A 17,013-nucleotide genomic window follows, 5' to 3' on the forward strand; every position below is an offset into this window, starting at 1 on the left:
CAGTTTTAAACAAAATAAGTTATTTCTATTTTCTTAAAATAAATAAAAGAATTCAATTGTGATTGTCTATCAAATCATTAATAACTTTTTTTAAAAAAATATCATTTATAATTTAATTTAATACATTCAGAAGATTTTATTTTTTTATTATACTATTTAATAAGAATTTTCTTACTCCGAAACTCCTATGAAAAATATTATGGCACGAGATTTGACCAGAAACGAGAAAATTAAAAATAAAATATTTAAAAAAATATAAAATCTCTGGTTACAGGGTGAGATAGAAATGCTTAGACGGAAAATTCGTGTACGCAATGTTATAACATTTTCAAGATATTTAATACCAGTTATAAAAAGTGTGGTGCAGATGTGGTTTTTTTATTATCATAAATAGTGTTGGTACAAATTTAATATCCTATAGTAATGTTTACAAAAATTAATTTAATAATAATAGTAATTTTGTAAAATTTTAGTTGATTGTAAAAAATAGATGGTGGTCTTATTGTTCGACATTAATTTCCTTTTTAGTTGATTTTTCGGGAAGCAATTTTTAGTTTTGATGAACTGATAATAATGAAATAAAATAGAATTGCCAAACTTTGTTTGTAAAGTTCATTCCCTCATCAATAATAAAAAATACTATTAACTATTCTATCATGATATTACCTAAATAAGGAGGAGAACCAATTATTACATTCTTCAAGTATTTATCTTATTCGAAGCGTTTTGTTAAAGATGAATGGACCAATTAATAATTGATTTTGATGAAATATCGATGTGAGGAGCGAATCTCTGTCTGTAAGCTTGTTTTGCCCAATAATGGTCTTGCTGATATCATCAACAAAATGCCTGAAAACACAACATTTAGTGGTGATCCCCTCACAGTTTTGCTATTGTGAAATTGAAAAAAAATACAAATTGTTTTCATTGATGAGCTTCACCCACTTTGCAGCACCCCAAAAATTCGAGATATTATACTTGAAAGAAAGATCAAAACACTAAATTTGCTTCATTCCATCCTGCCAAGCCATTGAAAAACAAAAACAAAAAAAAAACACAAAAAAACAAAAAAAAACAATCTTTTTTTTTTTGACAATTCATATTAATTTTTTCATTTTTTCTCATATTTCACACTCTGTTGTCGAATTGGTTTGGATTTGTTTACGGTTGATGGTGAGGGAGGGTTAATAGGAAAACAAAAAAAAAAATTATCAAAATTTTTATTAAAAAAATAAAAAAATGTTTATAAAAACAAACACAATTTCTCATATTTCTATTTATTTTGTTTTTCATTCTTATCAAATAATAATAGTTAGTTTTATTATATCTTTATATAGTAATAATAAATAATAATAGTAGTAATAGTAATAAAATTGTGTTAACAATTTAAAATAAAATATCAGATATTTATTTTTTTTTGCAAAAAATCTTATTTTTTATTTTATTTTTAGATTCTTATTTTTTTCATTCTTTTTCTTGTATTATCAAGTCTTAACTAGATTTTATTGTTTTATTAGAGATTCTTTCTTTTTAAATATTAGTTGATTGAGTGGAGTAGTAGCTTTGTGCGTGGAAATGAGAATTCAATTAACTTTATTGTTGGTGTCACTCGTTTTGACAGCCGTTCATTCATATACCGACAATGATCCTGTATTCTGTCAGCAGGCTCATTATCGTGAGGATTGTCCAACCAATCCAGGACCATTCGATCCAGTAAACGAAGGTAAATAACAATATCATAATCACATCATCATCATCATCAATTTATACTGATTTTTATGTTAACATAAATCATATCAAATCTATTCCTTTTATTACGACAGACGATATTATCGATGTTTATTACATGCAAGCACCAATCTTTGAGAGTGTTTATGGAGATATTTTCGGAAAGTTAGGAGGTTATCACTCTGCTTTGGGATTCTTCAATTTGAATACCAAGATCAACTACACTGCAGAGTATGATGCTTTCTTTGAGGTTGCCAACGGAACATTCCCAAATGTCGTTGACAATAACAACGGTACCAAGGATTTGGTATGGTGTAACGCAGGTATCACCTGTGCATTCCCAGCCATCAACACCACCTATTGGGATCCAAAGTTCTTCTCTACCGCTTCGATGACCTTTATGACTTCAATCAATGGTTCTGTATTCAACAAATTCAGTCCATGGATGTTGAGTTATAATAATACCAACCCAAGTATGTAATTATAACTATTATCATTATTATCATTAATTAAAAGCATCCCTACTAATTATACATCTTTTTCTATTTCTACTTTTCGTCATTCATCATAGTTTACCAAACCTGGGATGTCTGGAACCAATTTGGTGATAATTTGTTCATTCAATCAAATACATGTGATGACTTTGTTATCAATGGTTTGAATTTCCTTGCTTGTAAGTTATTAGTTATAATATATATATATATATATATTTGTGATTCTTGTTTTGATCAATTTATTAATATAAATTTCAATTTTAATTTTATTTTAATAATATAGCTCAAGGTGCTTATTTCGATTGTGACACCCAAATTTTGAAGAGAGATTATGTAAATATCTACTCAGAGAAGCCAGTTCCAGTCGACTATGAAACTGAAAAGGAAGACATTGTTAAATATTACTCTGCATTCTCTATCCATAAGGGTGAATCAATCTTGGATATCATTAAGAATATCTTCTCTGTCATTGGTTTGAAGAAATACATCTACATTGAGCAAAACTACTACAGATTAGAATTGAACTTCCCGTAAGTAAACAGGATCATCCAATCAATCAATCAATCAATTTTGTTAATATATTTATATTTTATTTTCTAGATTCGTTGATCTTAGATACGATTATGATGCCTTGCCAGGTTGCCCAATCCCAAAGAGACCATTGACCGATGACGTCAAGGTCATTCAAATGGGAATCACACTTTAAAACAATATTAAGATATTAATAATAGCTTTGGTTTTTTCAACTCTTTCCTTTAAACGAAAAGACGATAAGAAACCAATCAATACCGAATGATACCTATCTCTATTTTATTATTATCAATATTATATATATTTTTCAGATTTAGTTATTATCGATTTTCGATGTAGTGCGATGGTTTAGCCAATACAAAATACAAAAACTTTCGACAAAGGTAAAAACCATCAACTCTCACTAATTGGATAATAAACACATTGTACTCAATATAATACGACTTTTTCTTACCTGTACAGTAACAAACAAACCAAACAAACCAAATTCCTCCTCTCCGATTTTCTTTTTTTTTTATTAATTGTTATCACAATTTTATAACTACCAATAAGATGAAGGTCTTTGTTTTTGGAAAAAAAAAAAAAAAAAAGTGGTTGTGCAAAAAAAAAAAAATTGATTTTGATTGGTCTTCATTGGTTTTATGTGAAAGTTGAAAAAAATGAAGATATTTGTTATTACAAATATCACCCACACCCGAAATTAATTTATAGTGCTAAAGAAAATTCATTATCTTCTTTTTTAAATATCAACAACTGTAGTTTTGTTTAGTTAGTTTTTTTTTTTTTTTATATATCAAAAGATAAATGGATAATATAAGTAAAAGTGTAGCAATTATAGGTGCAGGACCTTCAGGACTGGTCAGTTGTAAATCAGCGTTGGAGTGTGGTTTGTTACCAACTGTCTTTGAGAAGAATAGCGATGTTGGAGGAATTTGGTCGGTATCAAGTGGTAAAGTTTGGGATTCACTCCACACCAACCTCTCTGTGCACACTATGATGTTTTCAGATTTCCCATGGGAGAGCGAATGGTATTCCAAAGATTTCCCACCACACACAGAAGTTATCGCATACCTCGATCGATATGCCCGTCATTTCAAACTGTACCCACATATCCGTTTGAATTCCACTGTAATCTCTGTCTATAGCGATGGAAAGAAATGGATAGTTGAATCGATAACAACAACTGCTGCCGATGGTAGCAAATCAGAAGTAAAGAACAAAGAATCGTTCGATTCCATTATTATTGCAAGTGGAATGCTTGAATACCAGAGACCATTGAATATTGTTGACATTGAGAAGTTCACCGGTACGATTTCTCATGGTCGAGACTATAAGAATGCTGGACAGTTTACTGGCGACTCGTTTTTGGTGATTGGTGACAGCTATAGTGGTTGTGAAATCGCAGCGGAACTCACTATGAAATCAGCGGATGTTTCTGTCACTCAATTGATGAAGCGACCCTCCTGGATATTGGAAAAATACTTGCCAAGTCCACCTACCAAACCAGATGATCCGCCCAAACTCTTACCTCTGGATTTTCTATTCTTCTCAAGAGTTGGAATAGATTTTTTTGCAACAAATTTCAAAACATTACCAGAGGCATTCAAAGTTCGACATGAAATGTTGTCACAGATGTGCGCCAAACAACAGTCAGTTAAACATCTACAACATGAGCTGCCAAAACAAGATTGTCCATCTATTTGTATCTCTGATAACTATACCGACATTGTAAAGAGTGGTAAAATTGATATCCATCCACAGATAACCGGTATCGAAGGAAAAACAGTACACTTTTCCAGTGGAGAATCAAAAGAAATCGATCATATCATTTTAGCATGTGGTTTTTCCTATGAGCTACCGTTTTTAGACCACAGTGTTCTGAAGGACATTGATTATGACCCAAATGAAAGGGTGGTACCGATCATTCTTCACAAGACAGTGTTCCATCCTACAATGGCTAATATTGGTTTCGTAGGTTGGTATGTCGCTGCATTGTTTCCAATCATTGAATTGCAAGCGAGATGGCTAACCTTGGTTTTATCAGAGCAAGTGGATGCACCAACCAAAGAGCAGATCGAGGCAGGTATGAATGCTGAGCGAGCAATCCGTGATAGTCCAATCAAATTGCGAATTCCACATATGGAAATGCCAGTGATTGGCGATGATTTGGCAGCGCAATTCGGAGCACTTCCAGATTTACAAAAAATCAAAGACGAAGATCCTCATTTATATCATTTGATTTACAACAACTTTGCATCACCTGCATCCTATAGATTAACAGGTCCTTATGCCAACGCTGAACTGGCCACAAAGATATTGAACGACATTAATAATAAATATTATATAAATTCAAAATAGTCAGTTTTGGTATTTGAAAGATTTCACTCTATGTAATGGAATGGCACCAAATTCAAACTCCAGATAAGGTACTTCCTTTAAACCAATAAATCTATCATCATATAAAATTGAGAAATCTTCAATATTTACTTTGATTGTGTCAACTCCACTATAAATTATTAAAAAAGAGTTAGATTTTTTCTAATTGAAATATATTAATAAGGAATTTCATTTATACAAACTTTAATTCGATTATAAATCTCTTCTGATGATGGTAATCTTGATTTTTTATCTTCTACTGAAGGTTCATCCTCTAACTTTGGACTTTTAATTCTTTTCGATTTCTCTTTTATAATCTTTTCATCAAAGATCTGTGCCTCTGATTCAAAGTACTCTATCTTCTTTTGATACTCTTCATTTTCCAACATGTCCTATGGAAATGATTCTTATTTCTTTCTATTATTTATTTTAAAAGGTTGATATTATTACGTTTAATAAAAAGTTTTAGAATAATTATTGTTTTTCTGCTGGTGTTGTATTTTTCTAAAATTAATAGATGTAACATACTTTGGCACACCAATTTGATCAATATCCATCTGAGAGTTCTTTTGTCACCTACTTCCATTGTGTTCAAATTCCTCTTGATCGATCGAGAAAATACTTTGATAGTTAGAAAACAGCCAATCTAGAATATGTACGTGACCGAATCTAGCAGCTGTTTGAATGACCCCATGAATGCATTCTGGAACATCATCCTCAGGTGCTGCTTTCTTGAGCCACCATTGGACAACTTCCAACTTTCCAGTCATCATACATTTCAATATTGTCGCCTGGCTATTTCGCAGTGTCGTATTGTCGTTTAGCCAACTTATCACATCGACCGATCCATTATTAGCAGCGCTATCCATAGACTCTTGTAAAGTAGATTTTAAACTATTGTTATCATTTTCAAATAGCCATTTTAACAATTCCAATCTTCCATTTCTAAGATTCATTACCGCCTCTGTAACTCCAAAGGTTGTTATGCGTAGTAGCATTTTCATTAGCTCCACACTACCATTGTAAGCATACTCAAGTGACTTGTAAGAGAATCCTTCCGATCTATTGGTAATTAACCAATTTACAATGTCTAGTAGCTCAATTTTAATGGCAGAGTCAAACGCGTGATTGGTACAACCTTCACTCCTATTTTGATGTAGAAATACCATCGTTCTCTTTTTTGTCATTCTTACCGCCACCACCACCACCACCACCTTTTTTAGCACGTGAATCAATGCAGACTACATTACCATTGTACTGATTGATGGCTGACACACGTGTAAAATAGGTTCTTACTGATGATGATGTTGTTGTTGTCAATCTTAAACTATTTGAACATAACTTTGATTGATTCGTAATACAAGTGCCAATAATATTGATATTGTTGAATCTTCTTAACAATATAATATTTAATCTTTGTTTCAAAAAACATGAGATTAAATATTGATAGTGCTGATTTCCAATAAAAATGATCAAAAAAAAAAAAACTTTGATTGGGATTTTTTATGTTTTTTATTTTTTTTATTTTTCTTTTTAACAATATGGTTTCCCTATTTGGAATTAAATGTATACTCCAATATTCTCACTCAATCCAGCATTACATGTGCTATCATCTGGCTGCTCACATTGAAGTCTATTGTCACTGTAATATAAACCATCTGGACTTTAAATCTCTGTTTATTAATAATTCCCAAAAACTAAAACTAGAGTAAAAAATAAAAAGATTAGAATTAACTTGGGTGTCATTTTATAAAGAATAGAAAACTAATTTTTAATCTAATTTAAAATGTTTTTATTAAAAGAATCAATTTTAAATACTTTATTTTGTTTTAAAAAGTTTTGATTGTTTTTATAAATATTATTTTGTTTTAAAATGTATGTTTTCGAACCACTTTTTTCCTATTTACAAATTTTGACCCTACAATGCTAATACGAGTATTGGTGATAACTAAAATATTTACAAAATATCCTTTAAGATTATTGATTATAAGTTTATTAAATGAAAATTCTATTAAAAAAATATATGATAAAAGTAAAGTTTTTTATATATACCTAAATAACCACTTTTATCGTTTATTTAACTGTATTCCCCCCAATTCTCTTTTGGTAAAATTAAAAACAATCAATTTTTGAAATTTAAGATATCTTTTTTTTAATCTCCTTTGTATCTTGCTTAGCATTGGTAAAAATTATCTAAAAGTAAATAGAATTCCAGGTTTAAAGATATAATTTAAGCTAATGGGATTAAATATTATTTTTATATTAAAATAAAGTATAAATGTGTGGAATGTTTAAAAAACAAGATATCTTTGACTTCATTCTCAATTTTTTATGAAGCTACTCTATTTTTTTTTTTATTAACAAAAGTATTAAAGATCTACACCTAAATTTACATCCAAAGGTAACGGATGACATGTACTATTTACTGGGTTTTCACAACGTAGTCCATCATCATTCCATTGTAAACCATCTGGACATGGTTGTTCAGAAAACACACCTGCATCAGTACATTGAATATAATTATTACAATCATCTGGATTCGGTTTCATACAGAAACGAGGACCGGGGCAACCTTTTGCTACTTCGTCACAATCACAACGAGGATCACATTCCCCAGAATTTACTAAAAGTTGAATTATTTAATTATTTAATTTTAAATTTTGGTTCATTAAAATGGTTAACTTTAAAAGTTGATTTCAATTTCAATATTTACCAAAAATAACAATTGTAAAAAATAAAAATAATAAAACTAGCTTTGCTGTCATTTTTAAAAAGAAATATTCTTTAGTAATCTAATTGATACTATTAAAGTGAAATAGTTTAAAATGATTTAATCCTGAATGAATTATATATTTATATATATTTTTAAATATGAAGAGATCTAAATCGGTTGTAAATCAAAATATATAAAACTTTTTGTAGGAAAAGTCATTTTTTTATGCCAAATTACAAAATGGTAACCCTTCAAATCAGAAATCCAAACATAAATAAATATATATATTTATTTATATCTTTTTGAATTGTAAAGTGAGTTTTTACCACTTTTATTACAATTTACAAAAAGTAGCCCTTCAAATCGAATAAGACAATTTTAATTAAATCTAAATATACTTTTTTAATTTGAAAAAATAAATTTATCACTTTTCATCTTTTCTATTTCTTCTAATTTTGTGTAATCATTTTAAATCAAAACAAAAAGAAGTTTGATCTTTAATTTGAAAAACAAAAAATAGAAATTTTGTATTGGGGTAGGGAACTTTTACAATTCTTAATTTTTATTTTATTACTAGTAAAATATCATTTTTTTTTTTAAATAATAAAATATTTGTGCTAGCAAAAACAAAATCGCACCCTTTATTAAAATCTAACTTATAATTAGCAAAAATAGAAATATGTTTATGAATATGAATCTTGGTGCAGAGGGTCACGAGAATGATGATTATATTAATAGAGATCCTGACATTAGAGACCCTGACGAAGAAGAAGAATAGATAGTGATGATAGTGATGATAGTAATAATAATCACAACAATGCATTACTTCCTCCAAATAATGATAATAATTACAATAATAATCACAATGTAATAATAGTTCAACCAGAAAATGGATATAATGCAATTAGGAATGATAGAAATATAATCAACAACAATAATAATGATGATGTTGGTTTAGTTAACTTGGATAAAGCTGGTGACTTAAAATACTTTCATTATAGACATAAAAAAAAAGCTATGGTTTTTATTGGTTTTGGTAAGTATTATTTTTATGAAAATGAAACTATTAATCAGTCAATGAATGAATGAATGATTTAACTAAAATTTTTATTTCTTTATTACTGATTGATTCCAGCTTATAATATGTTTAGTGATTTGTTTGATAATACTAAAGATGACGCTATCAATTCAATCACTTGGCGAAATTATAGAAGCTCATGTGATAGTTCGTAACCATCCGAGTTTCAACTCGAACTACTATACGGTCAATCGTTTAGGTACTCAGAAGATATCAGATATGGTGGCAATTATGACGAAAAACTTCACAGATCCCGATCAAGGTTTGCGAAGATTGTGTATTAACAGAGAGTTACTTCCAACCACTCGGTAACAAGAAAGGATATACATTGCCAAAAGGCTATGGTATCAGTGTAAAATATGAAAACTCTACATACTACTTTACAGATTTCACTACCAATTTTCAGAATGGAACTTCGATAGATGACATGGGTTTCATATCTGCTGCAATAGTAAAAGACTATCGGTATGGGTGGTACAAAGTTATCAGTAAATTTGGTGCAGTCTATATCGAAGGTTTGTTTAAATACAAATTGTAATATTAACAGAGGTCCTCAATGGAATGGAATGGGTAAAGATCTGTATCAAAATGAACCTGTATTTAAAGCAAGCATGGACAAATGTGATCAAATATTCAAACAGTGTTTTGGTTATTCAATAATAGTTCGATTAAATCAATACCATCTGATGATCCAAATGATTTAATTAATCAACCAATTGTTGCACAGCCATCAATCTTTATGCAAATAGCATTGTTTGAATTATTAAATCATTGGGGTATCACACCATCGATCATGGTTGGTCATAGGTATTTTATAGCTCTATTTCTAAATTAATATCTTTAAATTATGTTTTAATTTTGGAGAAATGTCCGCATGATTAATTAGAAATTTAGCTATTTAATAAACAGCCATAACCTAAATCAGGTTAGCTCAGCTGGCAGAGCGTAGGTCTCATAATCCTAAGGTCGTGAGTTCAATCCTCACACTTGATATTTATTAAATCTTAAAAATCTACATGCGCGCATTACCCCTATGTATTTTTTTTTTTTTTTTTTTTTTTTTTTGAATTAATTCAAAAAAAAAAAAAAAAAAAAAAAAAAAATTGATTCATCTGTTAGATGCTTCTGGAACACTAACTAGCAGGTTAATGTTAATACCTGAAATTTGTTGGCTTATCATGAGTCAAAAAAATCTTTTTTTGCAAAAAAAAAAAAAAAAGTTAAACTTCCTTTGGAAAAGGGAAAACCCATTGGTTACAAAATTTCTTAGATCATTGAACTCTATAGTTTTGGTGGTGATTTACTATTGAAATGATGTGATAGTAATAATATATTGGCTTAAAAAAATAACATCTACCTAGTAAGTTTTGTTTTTAATCTAAAATTTTTTCTTAATCTAAAAGATACTAAAATATCATCTCCATTAAAAGAACTTTAGATATTATAATCAATATTTTCTGTACAATAGAAAGACAACAAAATTAAGAATTAAATATATCTATATTATGTAAATTATTTTCTTTAAAAGTTTTATCTATTTATATTTAAGATCATCAATTTATAGCATACATTTAAAAATTAATTAGAAAAAAAATATTAGTTTGTTTTTTTTTTTGTTTGTTTTTTTTTATTAAATTAAGTTAAATATATTTGGTGAACATCACTTTCGGAAAATGGTCTCTTGCAGCTGGGGCATCTTCTTTTTCTGGTATCGATATTTGAATATATACATTCCTTACAAAACACATGGAAACATTTGGCGATTACATGATTCTTTTGTCTATCATTACAAATAGTACATCTTAATTTTTGCTGTGAAATGATGAAAAAAAAAAAAGTTAGACACAGATTGCATTTCAAATAATAGAAAAGATGTATTATCTTCAACTTACATTTACTAATCTTAACTCTTCTTCTGCTGTCGATGTTGATGAAGTGGTATTTTGTGCTGCTTTTTCTAATTTCTTTTTAAGTATTTGTTTTTCCTCCTGTTTAATAAATAACAAAAAAATAGGAATAATTAATATCAATAAAAATTATAATTATTATAATTTGATTGAAACTTACATCTAATCTCTTGGCTTTATCAATCTCTCTCTCCAAAGCAAATATTGAATCATCTGCTTTCTTCTTTAGTTCTGCGTTCATTGCACCGAGATGATCCCACTGGGTCTTTAGCTCAGTGGAGTGTGCAGAGGTCTCTCTGACAAAACGTTTGTGCTTCTCCAACTCAAAGTTACAGGTGTGTAGCTCCTCGGTGACCTTTGAGAGCTGCTTCTGTAGTACCTGACATTTGTCCTCGATCTTTGCCATGATTTCCGCTTGATTCTTTAGTTTCTCATCGGAACGCGCCACCTTCTCCTCCATTGAAACCGTTGCCTCCTTGGTCAGACGTATCGTTTGCTGTGATTTGATGTTCTCTGCCATCAGATGTGCATGAGTGTCCTCCTTGTCAGAGATCTGCTTTAGTAGTCGTGTGTTTTGCTCTTGCATCTGCTCGTACGCTTTACCCATGCTGTCGATCTCCATCATCAGGGCATCGAGTTCCTGCTTCTGGCTCTCCTGTGCCGATTTACTGAGCGCCAAATTCACCTCCAACTCTTTAATAGCCAATCTATGTTTTTCTTGTAGTTGATCGACTTGCTCTTGATGTTGTTGCTTCAACTGGTCCACCGTTACCAAACTCTTTTTCAACTCCTCCACTTGTTCCTTTAGTTTCTTCTCGGAGATCTGTAATTCTACAACATCTGCTTTCTCTGATGAACTCGATTTCAATATTTCCAATTCTTTTTCCTTTTCAATTAATTTCCTTTATTTAGAGAATAATAACAAATTAGTATTATAATTCTTTTTTTTAACTTTTCAACTAAAACTGTACATGTACAGTTAAAATTTTACTTACTTTTCAGAATGTTTCAATTCTTCATTTGCTTTTGTAATTTCCTGTAGTTTCTCTGTGAAACCTTTGATCTCTTGGTTCTTTGACTCAATTTCTTTTTGAGCTTTGTTCTCGATTTGGGCGATTGCCTCCTTACCATCACGATAAGTTTCAACGGTTTGTTTAAGTTGTTCAATCTCTTTTTTCAACTTTTGAATGTCAGTGTCCTTGGTCTCGAGCATCATTCGCGACTCTGAGAGATACTCTTGCGATGGAATACCCGGTAGTTTCTGGTCGATAATGTTGATGAGCTTCTCCTTCTCTGACTTGAGCTCGGTGGCATCGCTCTCCAGCTGCTGGACACGACGCTCCAGATTCTGGCGACGCTGCAACTCGAATGCCTCGTAGCTCTCGCGATCCACACGACGTGCGATCGTGAGTTGCTGGAGTTCGTGTTGGAGTTTCGCAAAGAGATTGGTCTTGATGTCGAGTTCGTCCGACACCACCTGTAGACGTTGACGCAAGATCTGGTATGGCATCGAATTGATGATACGATCCTCCGGGATGTTACGGATGTCGATCTGAATCTGCTGTAGCTCCTTCATGAGATTGGCTTTCTCCTCGCGTAGCTTGCGCGCTTCGTTGAGACGCGACTCTGACTGGCGCTGCAACTCTTGATACTCCTCGGTGTTGGTGATCATACCGGCAGCAGCACCGCCGCCGCCACCGCTGTTCAAACCCCCGTTCTCACCGGTGACTCCACCGAGCTTCGGTGTGGGTGGACCGTTGGTGGTGGTCGTGGTGGTAGTCGAGGAACTCAGTGATGGCGACGACAGACGAATCGAAGGAATCTTGGGAATGTCATCCTGCATCTTTATCAATCGCTTTCTCTCTATATTTAGGTCATCGAGTGATCGCTCCAACTCTAACTTTAGCGCCTTGATACTGATCTGATAGACACCGGACTGGTCGGCCAGATACGAAGTCTGATCTGTCAGATGCTTACACTGCTGCAACAATCGATCATAAGAACACTGTAATATTTGATTCTGCTGTGACAGTTTATCGTTTTCCTCTTTCAACAGTTTTTCGAAATCGTTACTATTCATATCTATAATGACAATAATAATAATATATAAAAATAGAAATATTTGTTAATCGATTCATTTCCTTCTTCTTTTTTTTCATTTTCATTTCACTCATTTTGTTTTTTCAATTTTTGATTGATTGATTTTGGTTGTTGATTATTCATACCTCTTGATGACTTTAATAAACGAAACAATGAAGTTGATGTAAAATGCTCTCTCTCTACGCTATCAGCAATCTTTGAGAATGCTACCTGTGTCTTTTTAATACGATTCTGTAGTAGTTGCTCCATTATATAGTTTTCATCGAGTGTCTGTGGTTCGGTAATATAGGATGTTAAGAAATTATATGATTCGACAAAATGATTACAATCATTATTATTATTATTATTTTCATTACTATTATCATTGTTATTATTATTATTATTACTATTACTATTATTATTATTATTATTATTATTATTATTATTATTTTCATCGGAATCAGGTAGTTCACCTATTAACGTTAATTAATTTAATAAAAGATAAACCAAAGAATTCTGTTGTTAATAACTAACTAACAAACTAACTGAACTAACTAACTAAAACTTGATAACCTAATCGAATTAATCAAGAATTCTATTTACCTGATGTACAAGATAATCCTATGCCATTTGGTAATAAATTATCTAGAGTTGGTTCTAAATCTAATCTACCTGATAATACATTTAAACCGCTATTCAACTGTTTTTATAGATTATAATAATATGAATAAATATGTTTTTAAGAACTATCATAACTTCTACTACTTTATATGTATTTAACATACCTGATCCCAAACACGACATAGACAACTGATAATCTCTTCGAAGCTCTGAACTTTGGTAGTGAGTGATTTTATCTTGTATTCTTTATCATTTATCTCTTGTTTTTGCTCTTCAACACGTATCTTCATTGCTCTATTCTGAAAGATCAATACATTTTGATCCTATCAATATTGTTATTGTCGTTTGTTATGATGATGATGATAATGATGATGATCGAAAATGTGATTAATTAACAAAAAGTTAGTAAACAGTCAGCTCAAGTATTCATGAATAATCTTAATTCGCGCATGCGATTAATTACCTTTATATCACCACCGATCAAACCGGAACTACTTGCACTCATGTTGGTACTGACTGCGAGCGGTGTGTTACCACCACTGCTGTTTGCGACGGCGTTGTTGTTGGAACTGCTCTCTGATAGTGCAGCTCTCTTGTTCGGTCTACCACCGCCACTACTCTCCTCTAGAGACGATGATTCTCGACGCTTCTTATCATCGCTAGTTTGATCCATTAATAACTAACTAAACTATGTCTATGAGTTCTTCTATCTATCTTTGTGTGTATGTGTTAGAACTTTAGTTGTTTTTATTGGTTTTTTTACTTTTTCTATTTGTTTTTTTTTTATAATTATTTCACACTAACAAAATGAATGAATGAATGAATGAATGACTAACAAAACTAATATATATTGTATTTGATTACTACTCTACTTCTTCTAACTACTACTAATACTAAATGTTAGAAAAACAAAGATACATAATCAAAACTATTGACAATTAAACAACTAATGAAATGAATGAGCGGATGAATGCTAATTGATTATAAATAAAAAAAGGTTGTGTTGTTGTTACTACTACTAATGTTTGATATTGATATTGTTGTTTTTATGACTATGATGATGATGAATAAACACAACTTTAGCAACCAACTTTAAAGTTAACTCAGTCTTTTGAAATGAGACCAATTTGACTTTGCTAATTAGGTGGTGTAGTCTCTAACAAGTCGTTTTAAAAATTTTTCAAATTTTCAAATTTTTTGTTTTATCAAAGCAGTCACACTTTCAAAAAAAAAAAAAATTCAAAATTAAAAAAATAAACGTTACACTTTTTTTTTTTAACTTGTAACATTTCGAAAGCTCACTTTCAAAAAAAAAATTAAATAAATAGAGAATTAATAATAATAATAGAAACTGTTTAATTGTAGAAAAACTATTTTTTATTATCCATTCGCCATTTGTACTGATATTATTATTATTTATTTTAATAATAGAGTAAAGACTGTTGTTGTTGTTGTTGTTGCTACTGCTGCTACTACGATTATTATTATGAGTATATTGCATCGTCTATTTGAAGGCTGAGATTTTTTGTTTTTTTTTTGTTTTTTTTGTTTTTCGTTATTAAGATGAGTGAAGTGATGTGTTTTGGTGAAGTTATTTGAATATATATATACAATTCTATATTGTTATTGTTTTTATAATATTATTTATGATATTATATTGATTTATATTTTGATTGGTTTGTTGGAATATTTTGATTTAATGGTTGTTGGTCTAGTAGGGTAGGTCACACTATTAAATTTGAGCAATTGATTGGATGATTGATTGATTGAATGAATAAAAGGAAAAAGGTTTGGTTGTTGATTCGATATGAGTTGGTATGGGAGAGTTGTTGGATGTTAAGAGGTTCTTTATGTTTGTTTAGAAACCGTGGATCTTAACATTGTTCTTTGGAACGATTTTCTCATCAATCAAGAATTGAGCTGCTTCTTTTCTGTGGTCACCTTGGAGTTGAATAACATTACCAATGAGTTCGTTTTCATTGAGAATACTACCGTTGCAACAGTATGTCTTTTTGAAATATTTCAAAATCTTCTTGAAATCAATGTTCTTTGGAAGATTTTCGATAGTAGTCAAAGCCTTACGACCGCTTCTTTGGAAAATACGTATGTGAATATATTGTACACTTGAATCTCCTCCTAAACCGGAATCTTCAGCAAAGGGATCTGTTTGTTTACAAATTAAATAAATTAGATATATTAATAAATGACGACAACTTTATCAACTATAAATATTATACTATTGAATAATACATACCAGCAGAGCTAAGATTTTGAATTGAGCTCATACGTAAACGATTAGTAATTATAAACAACGGGTGGGTTGTGAGGTATAGAAAGCTTGGAAAGAAAAAAACCTTTGTTTGTTGTTGAAAAATAAATAAACTATAAATTTAATTAAATAATGAAGATCTTATTGTTAGTAAATGAAATACTAGTATTTTTTTTTTGATTGAATATCTAATATAAATAAATAGACAACTAACACTAAAGAATGATTAATGATTGATTATTGACAATAATAACACTTTATATTTTTCATTCTTTTTTTTTTCCTTTTAACAAATTAGTTGTTTTTATCAAGTAGTAAAGTGAGAAATCTAAAAGATATCATATCTATGTGTTTGATTTGAAACCAGAAAGTTCATGACTTCACCACAAAAGATAAGGAATCTAATACTAATTCACATATTGAATTGTCTCTTGCTTTAACAAACACTTTTACTAGCTATCTAAAACAACATATTATTTTTTTATTATTTTAACTAAATAACTAACTAATTACTTTATGATTATTATTATTGTTGTCGTTGTTGTTACTATTGTTATTATTTTAGGTGAGATGAGCTGTTTCTATTTATATTGTCTATTTATTTTTATTTTATTTTTAATGGAGTCACTTTACCTTTGTTTGAAAAATGAAAAAAATAAAATAAAATTAACTCATTTTAATACCTGTTTGAAAAATTGAAAAATGGAAAAAAAAAAACCAAATAAAATTAAATAAAATGAAAACTTCTCAACCTCCACCAATATTGAAAAACGTTACCCTAAATTTATCAATCTGTTTCATTTCAGTTCATCTTAAAAGTTTTGATTGGCAAAATTAAAAGATTAAAAGATTCACAGATAATTAAGACAGAGAGGAACACAACCTGTTTAAACTAGTTTATTTAAATTTTAATCAATATAAATGGAATCAATAACAAATATAAGTTATTCAATAACTTTTTTTTTTTTTTTTTTTTCTTTTAATAATAATACTAAACAAATACAAAATAAACTTAAAAAATTAACTTTTCTAATTCCTTTTAAAATAATTAAAAGAACTTAATTATATTATTAATATAAATTCAATTTTACTATTTTAAGAAATTCTAAAAAAAAAAAAAACAAATTTGTAGATCTATACTTTTGATATTATATTTAGAGTTTTCAAAAAAAATGAATCTAAAAGAACAGTTATGGAAACGATACATTTCAAGAGTT

The 17,013-nt window shown here is 29.9% G+C and overlaps 8 protein-coding genes and 1 non-coding gene across 9 annotated transcripts; 5 read left to right on the top strand and 4 right to left on the bottom strand.

Moving 5' to 3' along the window:
* Positions 1-1,575: 1,575 nt before the first annotated feature.
* Positions 1,576-2,928, top strand: cln5 (uncharacterized protein; the record flags this gene model as incomplete). Its single annotated transcript, XM_020582549.1, has 4 exons — positions 1,576-1,723; positions 1,824-2,201; positions 2,506-2,752; positions 2,823-2,928. 4 exons carry the CDS (start codon positions 1,576-1,578, stop codon positions 2,926-2,928), a joined length of 879 nt encoding a protein of 292 aa, XP_020426903.1.
* Positions 2,929-3,557: 629 nt separating this feature from the next.
* Positions 3,558-5,111, top strand: PPL_11802 (flavin-containing monooxygenase; the record flags this gene model as incomplete). Its single annotated transcript, XM_020582550.1, has 1 exon — positions 3,558-5,111. The coding sequence occupies one exon, from the start codon at positions 3,558-3,560 to the stop codon at positions 5,109-5,111; it is 1,554 nt and encodes a 517-aa protein (XP_020426904.1).
* Positions 5,112-5,236: 125 nt separating this feature from the next.
* On the bottom strand, positions 5,237-5,518 carry PPL_11803 (uncharacterized protein; the record flags this gene model as incomplete). Its single annotated transcript, XM_020582551.1, has 2 exons — positions 5,237-5,259; positions 5,329-5,518. The coding sequence occupies 2 exons, from the start codon at positions 5,516-5,518 to the stop codon at positions 5,237-5,239; spliced, it is 213 nt and encodes a 70-aa protein (XP_020426905.1).
* Positions 5,519-5,603: 85 nt separating this feature from the next.
* On the bottom strand, positions 5,604-7,894 carry PPL_11804 (uncharacterized protein; the record flags this gene model as incomplete). Its single annotated transcript, XM_020582552.1, has 6 exons — positions 5,604-5,633; positions 5,789-6,219; positions 6,296-6,522; positions 7,052-7,077; positions 7,523-7,752; positions 7,843-7,894. The coding sequence occupies 6 exons, from the start codon at positions 7,892-7,894 to the stop codon at positions 5,604-5,606; spliced, it is 996 nt and encodes a 331-aa protein (XP_020426906.1).
* Positions 7,895-8,521: 627 nt separating this feature from the next.
* On the top strand, positions 8,522-8,620 carry PPL_11805 (uncharacterized protein; the record flags this gene model as incomplete). The annotated part of the gene is made up of 1 exon (XM_020582553.1): positions 8,522-8,620. One exon carries the CDS (start codon positions 8,522-8,524, stop codon positions 8,618-8,620), a length of 99 nt encoding a protein of 32 aa, XP_020426907.1.
* A 60-nt stretch (positions 8,621-8,680) lies between these two features.
* PPL_11806 (uncharacterized protein) lies at positions 8,681-10,506 on the top strand (the record flags this gene model as incomplete). The annotated part of the gene is made up of 7 exons (XM_020582554.1): positions 8,681-8,709; positions 8,751-8,878; positions 8,994-9,182; positions 9,208-9,385; positions 9,584-9,727; positions 10,389-10,427; positions 10,470-10,506. 7 exons carry the CDS (start codon positions 8,681-8,683, stop codon positions 10,504-10,506), a joined length of 744 nt encoding a protein of 247 aa, XP_020426908.1.
* Positions 9,841-9,913, top strand: PPL_11807. Its single transcript has one exon. It is a non-coding gene; the product is annotated as a tRNA-Met (tRNA).
* A 49-nt stretch (positions 10,507-10,555) lies between the features above and the next one.
* bre1 (RING zinc finger-containing protein) lies at positions 10,556-14,200 on the bottom strand (the record flags this gene model as incomplete). The annotated part of the gene is made up of 9 exons (XM_020582555.1): positions 10,556-10,732; positions 10,813-10,908; positions 10,988-11,323; positions 11,513-11,729; positions 11,823-12,690; positions 13,053-13,379; positions 13,510-13,606; positions 13,692-13,850; positions 13,991-14,200. 9 exons carry the CDS (start codon positions 14,198-14,200, stop codon positions 10,556-10,558), a joined length of 2,487 nt encoding a protein of 828 aa, XP_020426909.1.
* A 1,185-nt stretch (positions 14,201-15,385) lies between these two features.
* Positions 15,386-15,812, bottom strand: eIF1 (SUI1 family translation initiation factor; the record flags this gene model as incomplete). Its single annotated transcript, XM_020582556.1, has 2 exons — positions 15,386-15,690; positions 15,782-15,812. The coding sequence occupies 2 exons, from the start codon at positions 15,810-15,812 to the stop codon at positions 15,386-15,388; spliced, it is 336 nt and encodes a 111-aa protein (XP_020426910.1).
* Between the last annotated feature and the right edge of the window lie 1,201 nt (positions 15,813-17,013).

This window comes from Heterostelium album (genome assembly GCF_000004825.1).
Source record: "Heterostelium album PN500 unplaced genomic scaffold PPL_contig26, whole genome shotgun sequence".
NCBI lineage: Eukaryota > Evosea > Eumycetozoa > Acytosteliales > Acytosteliaceae > Heterostelium > Heterostelium album.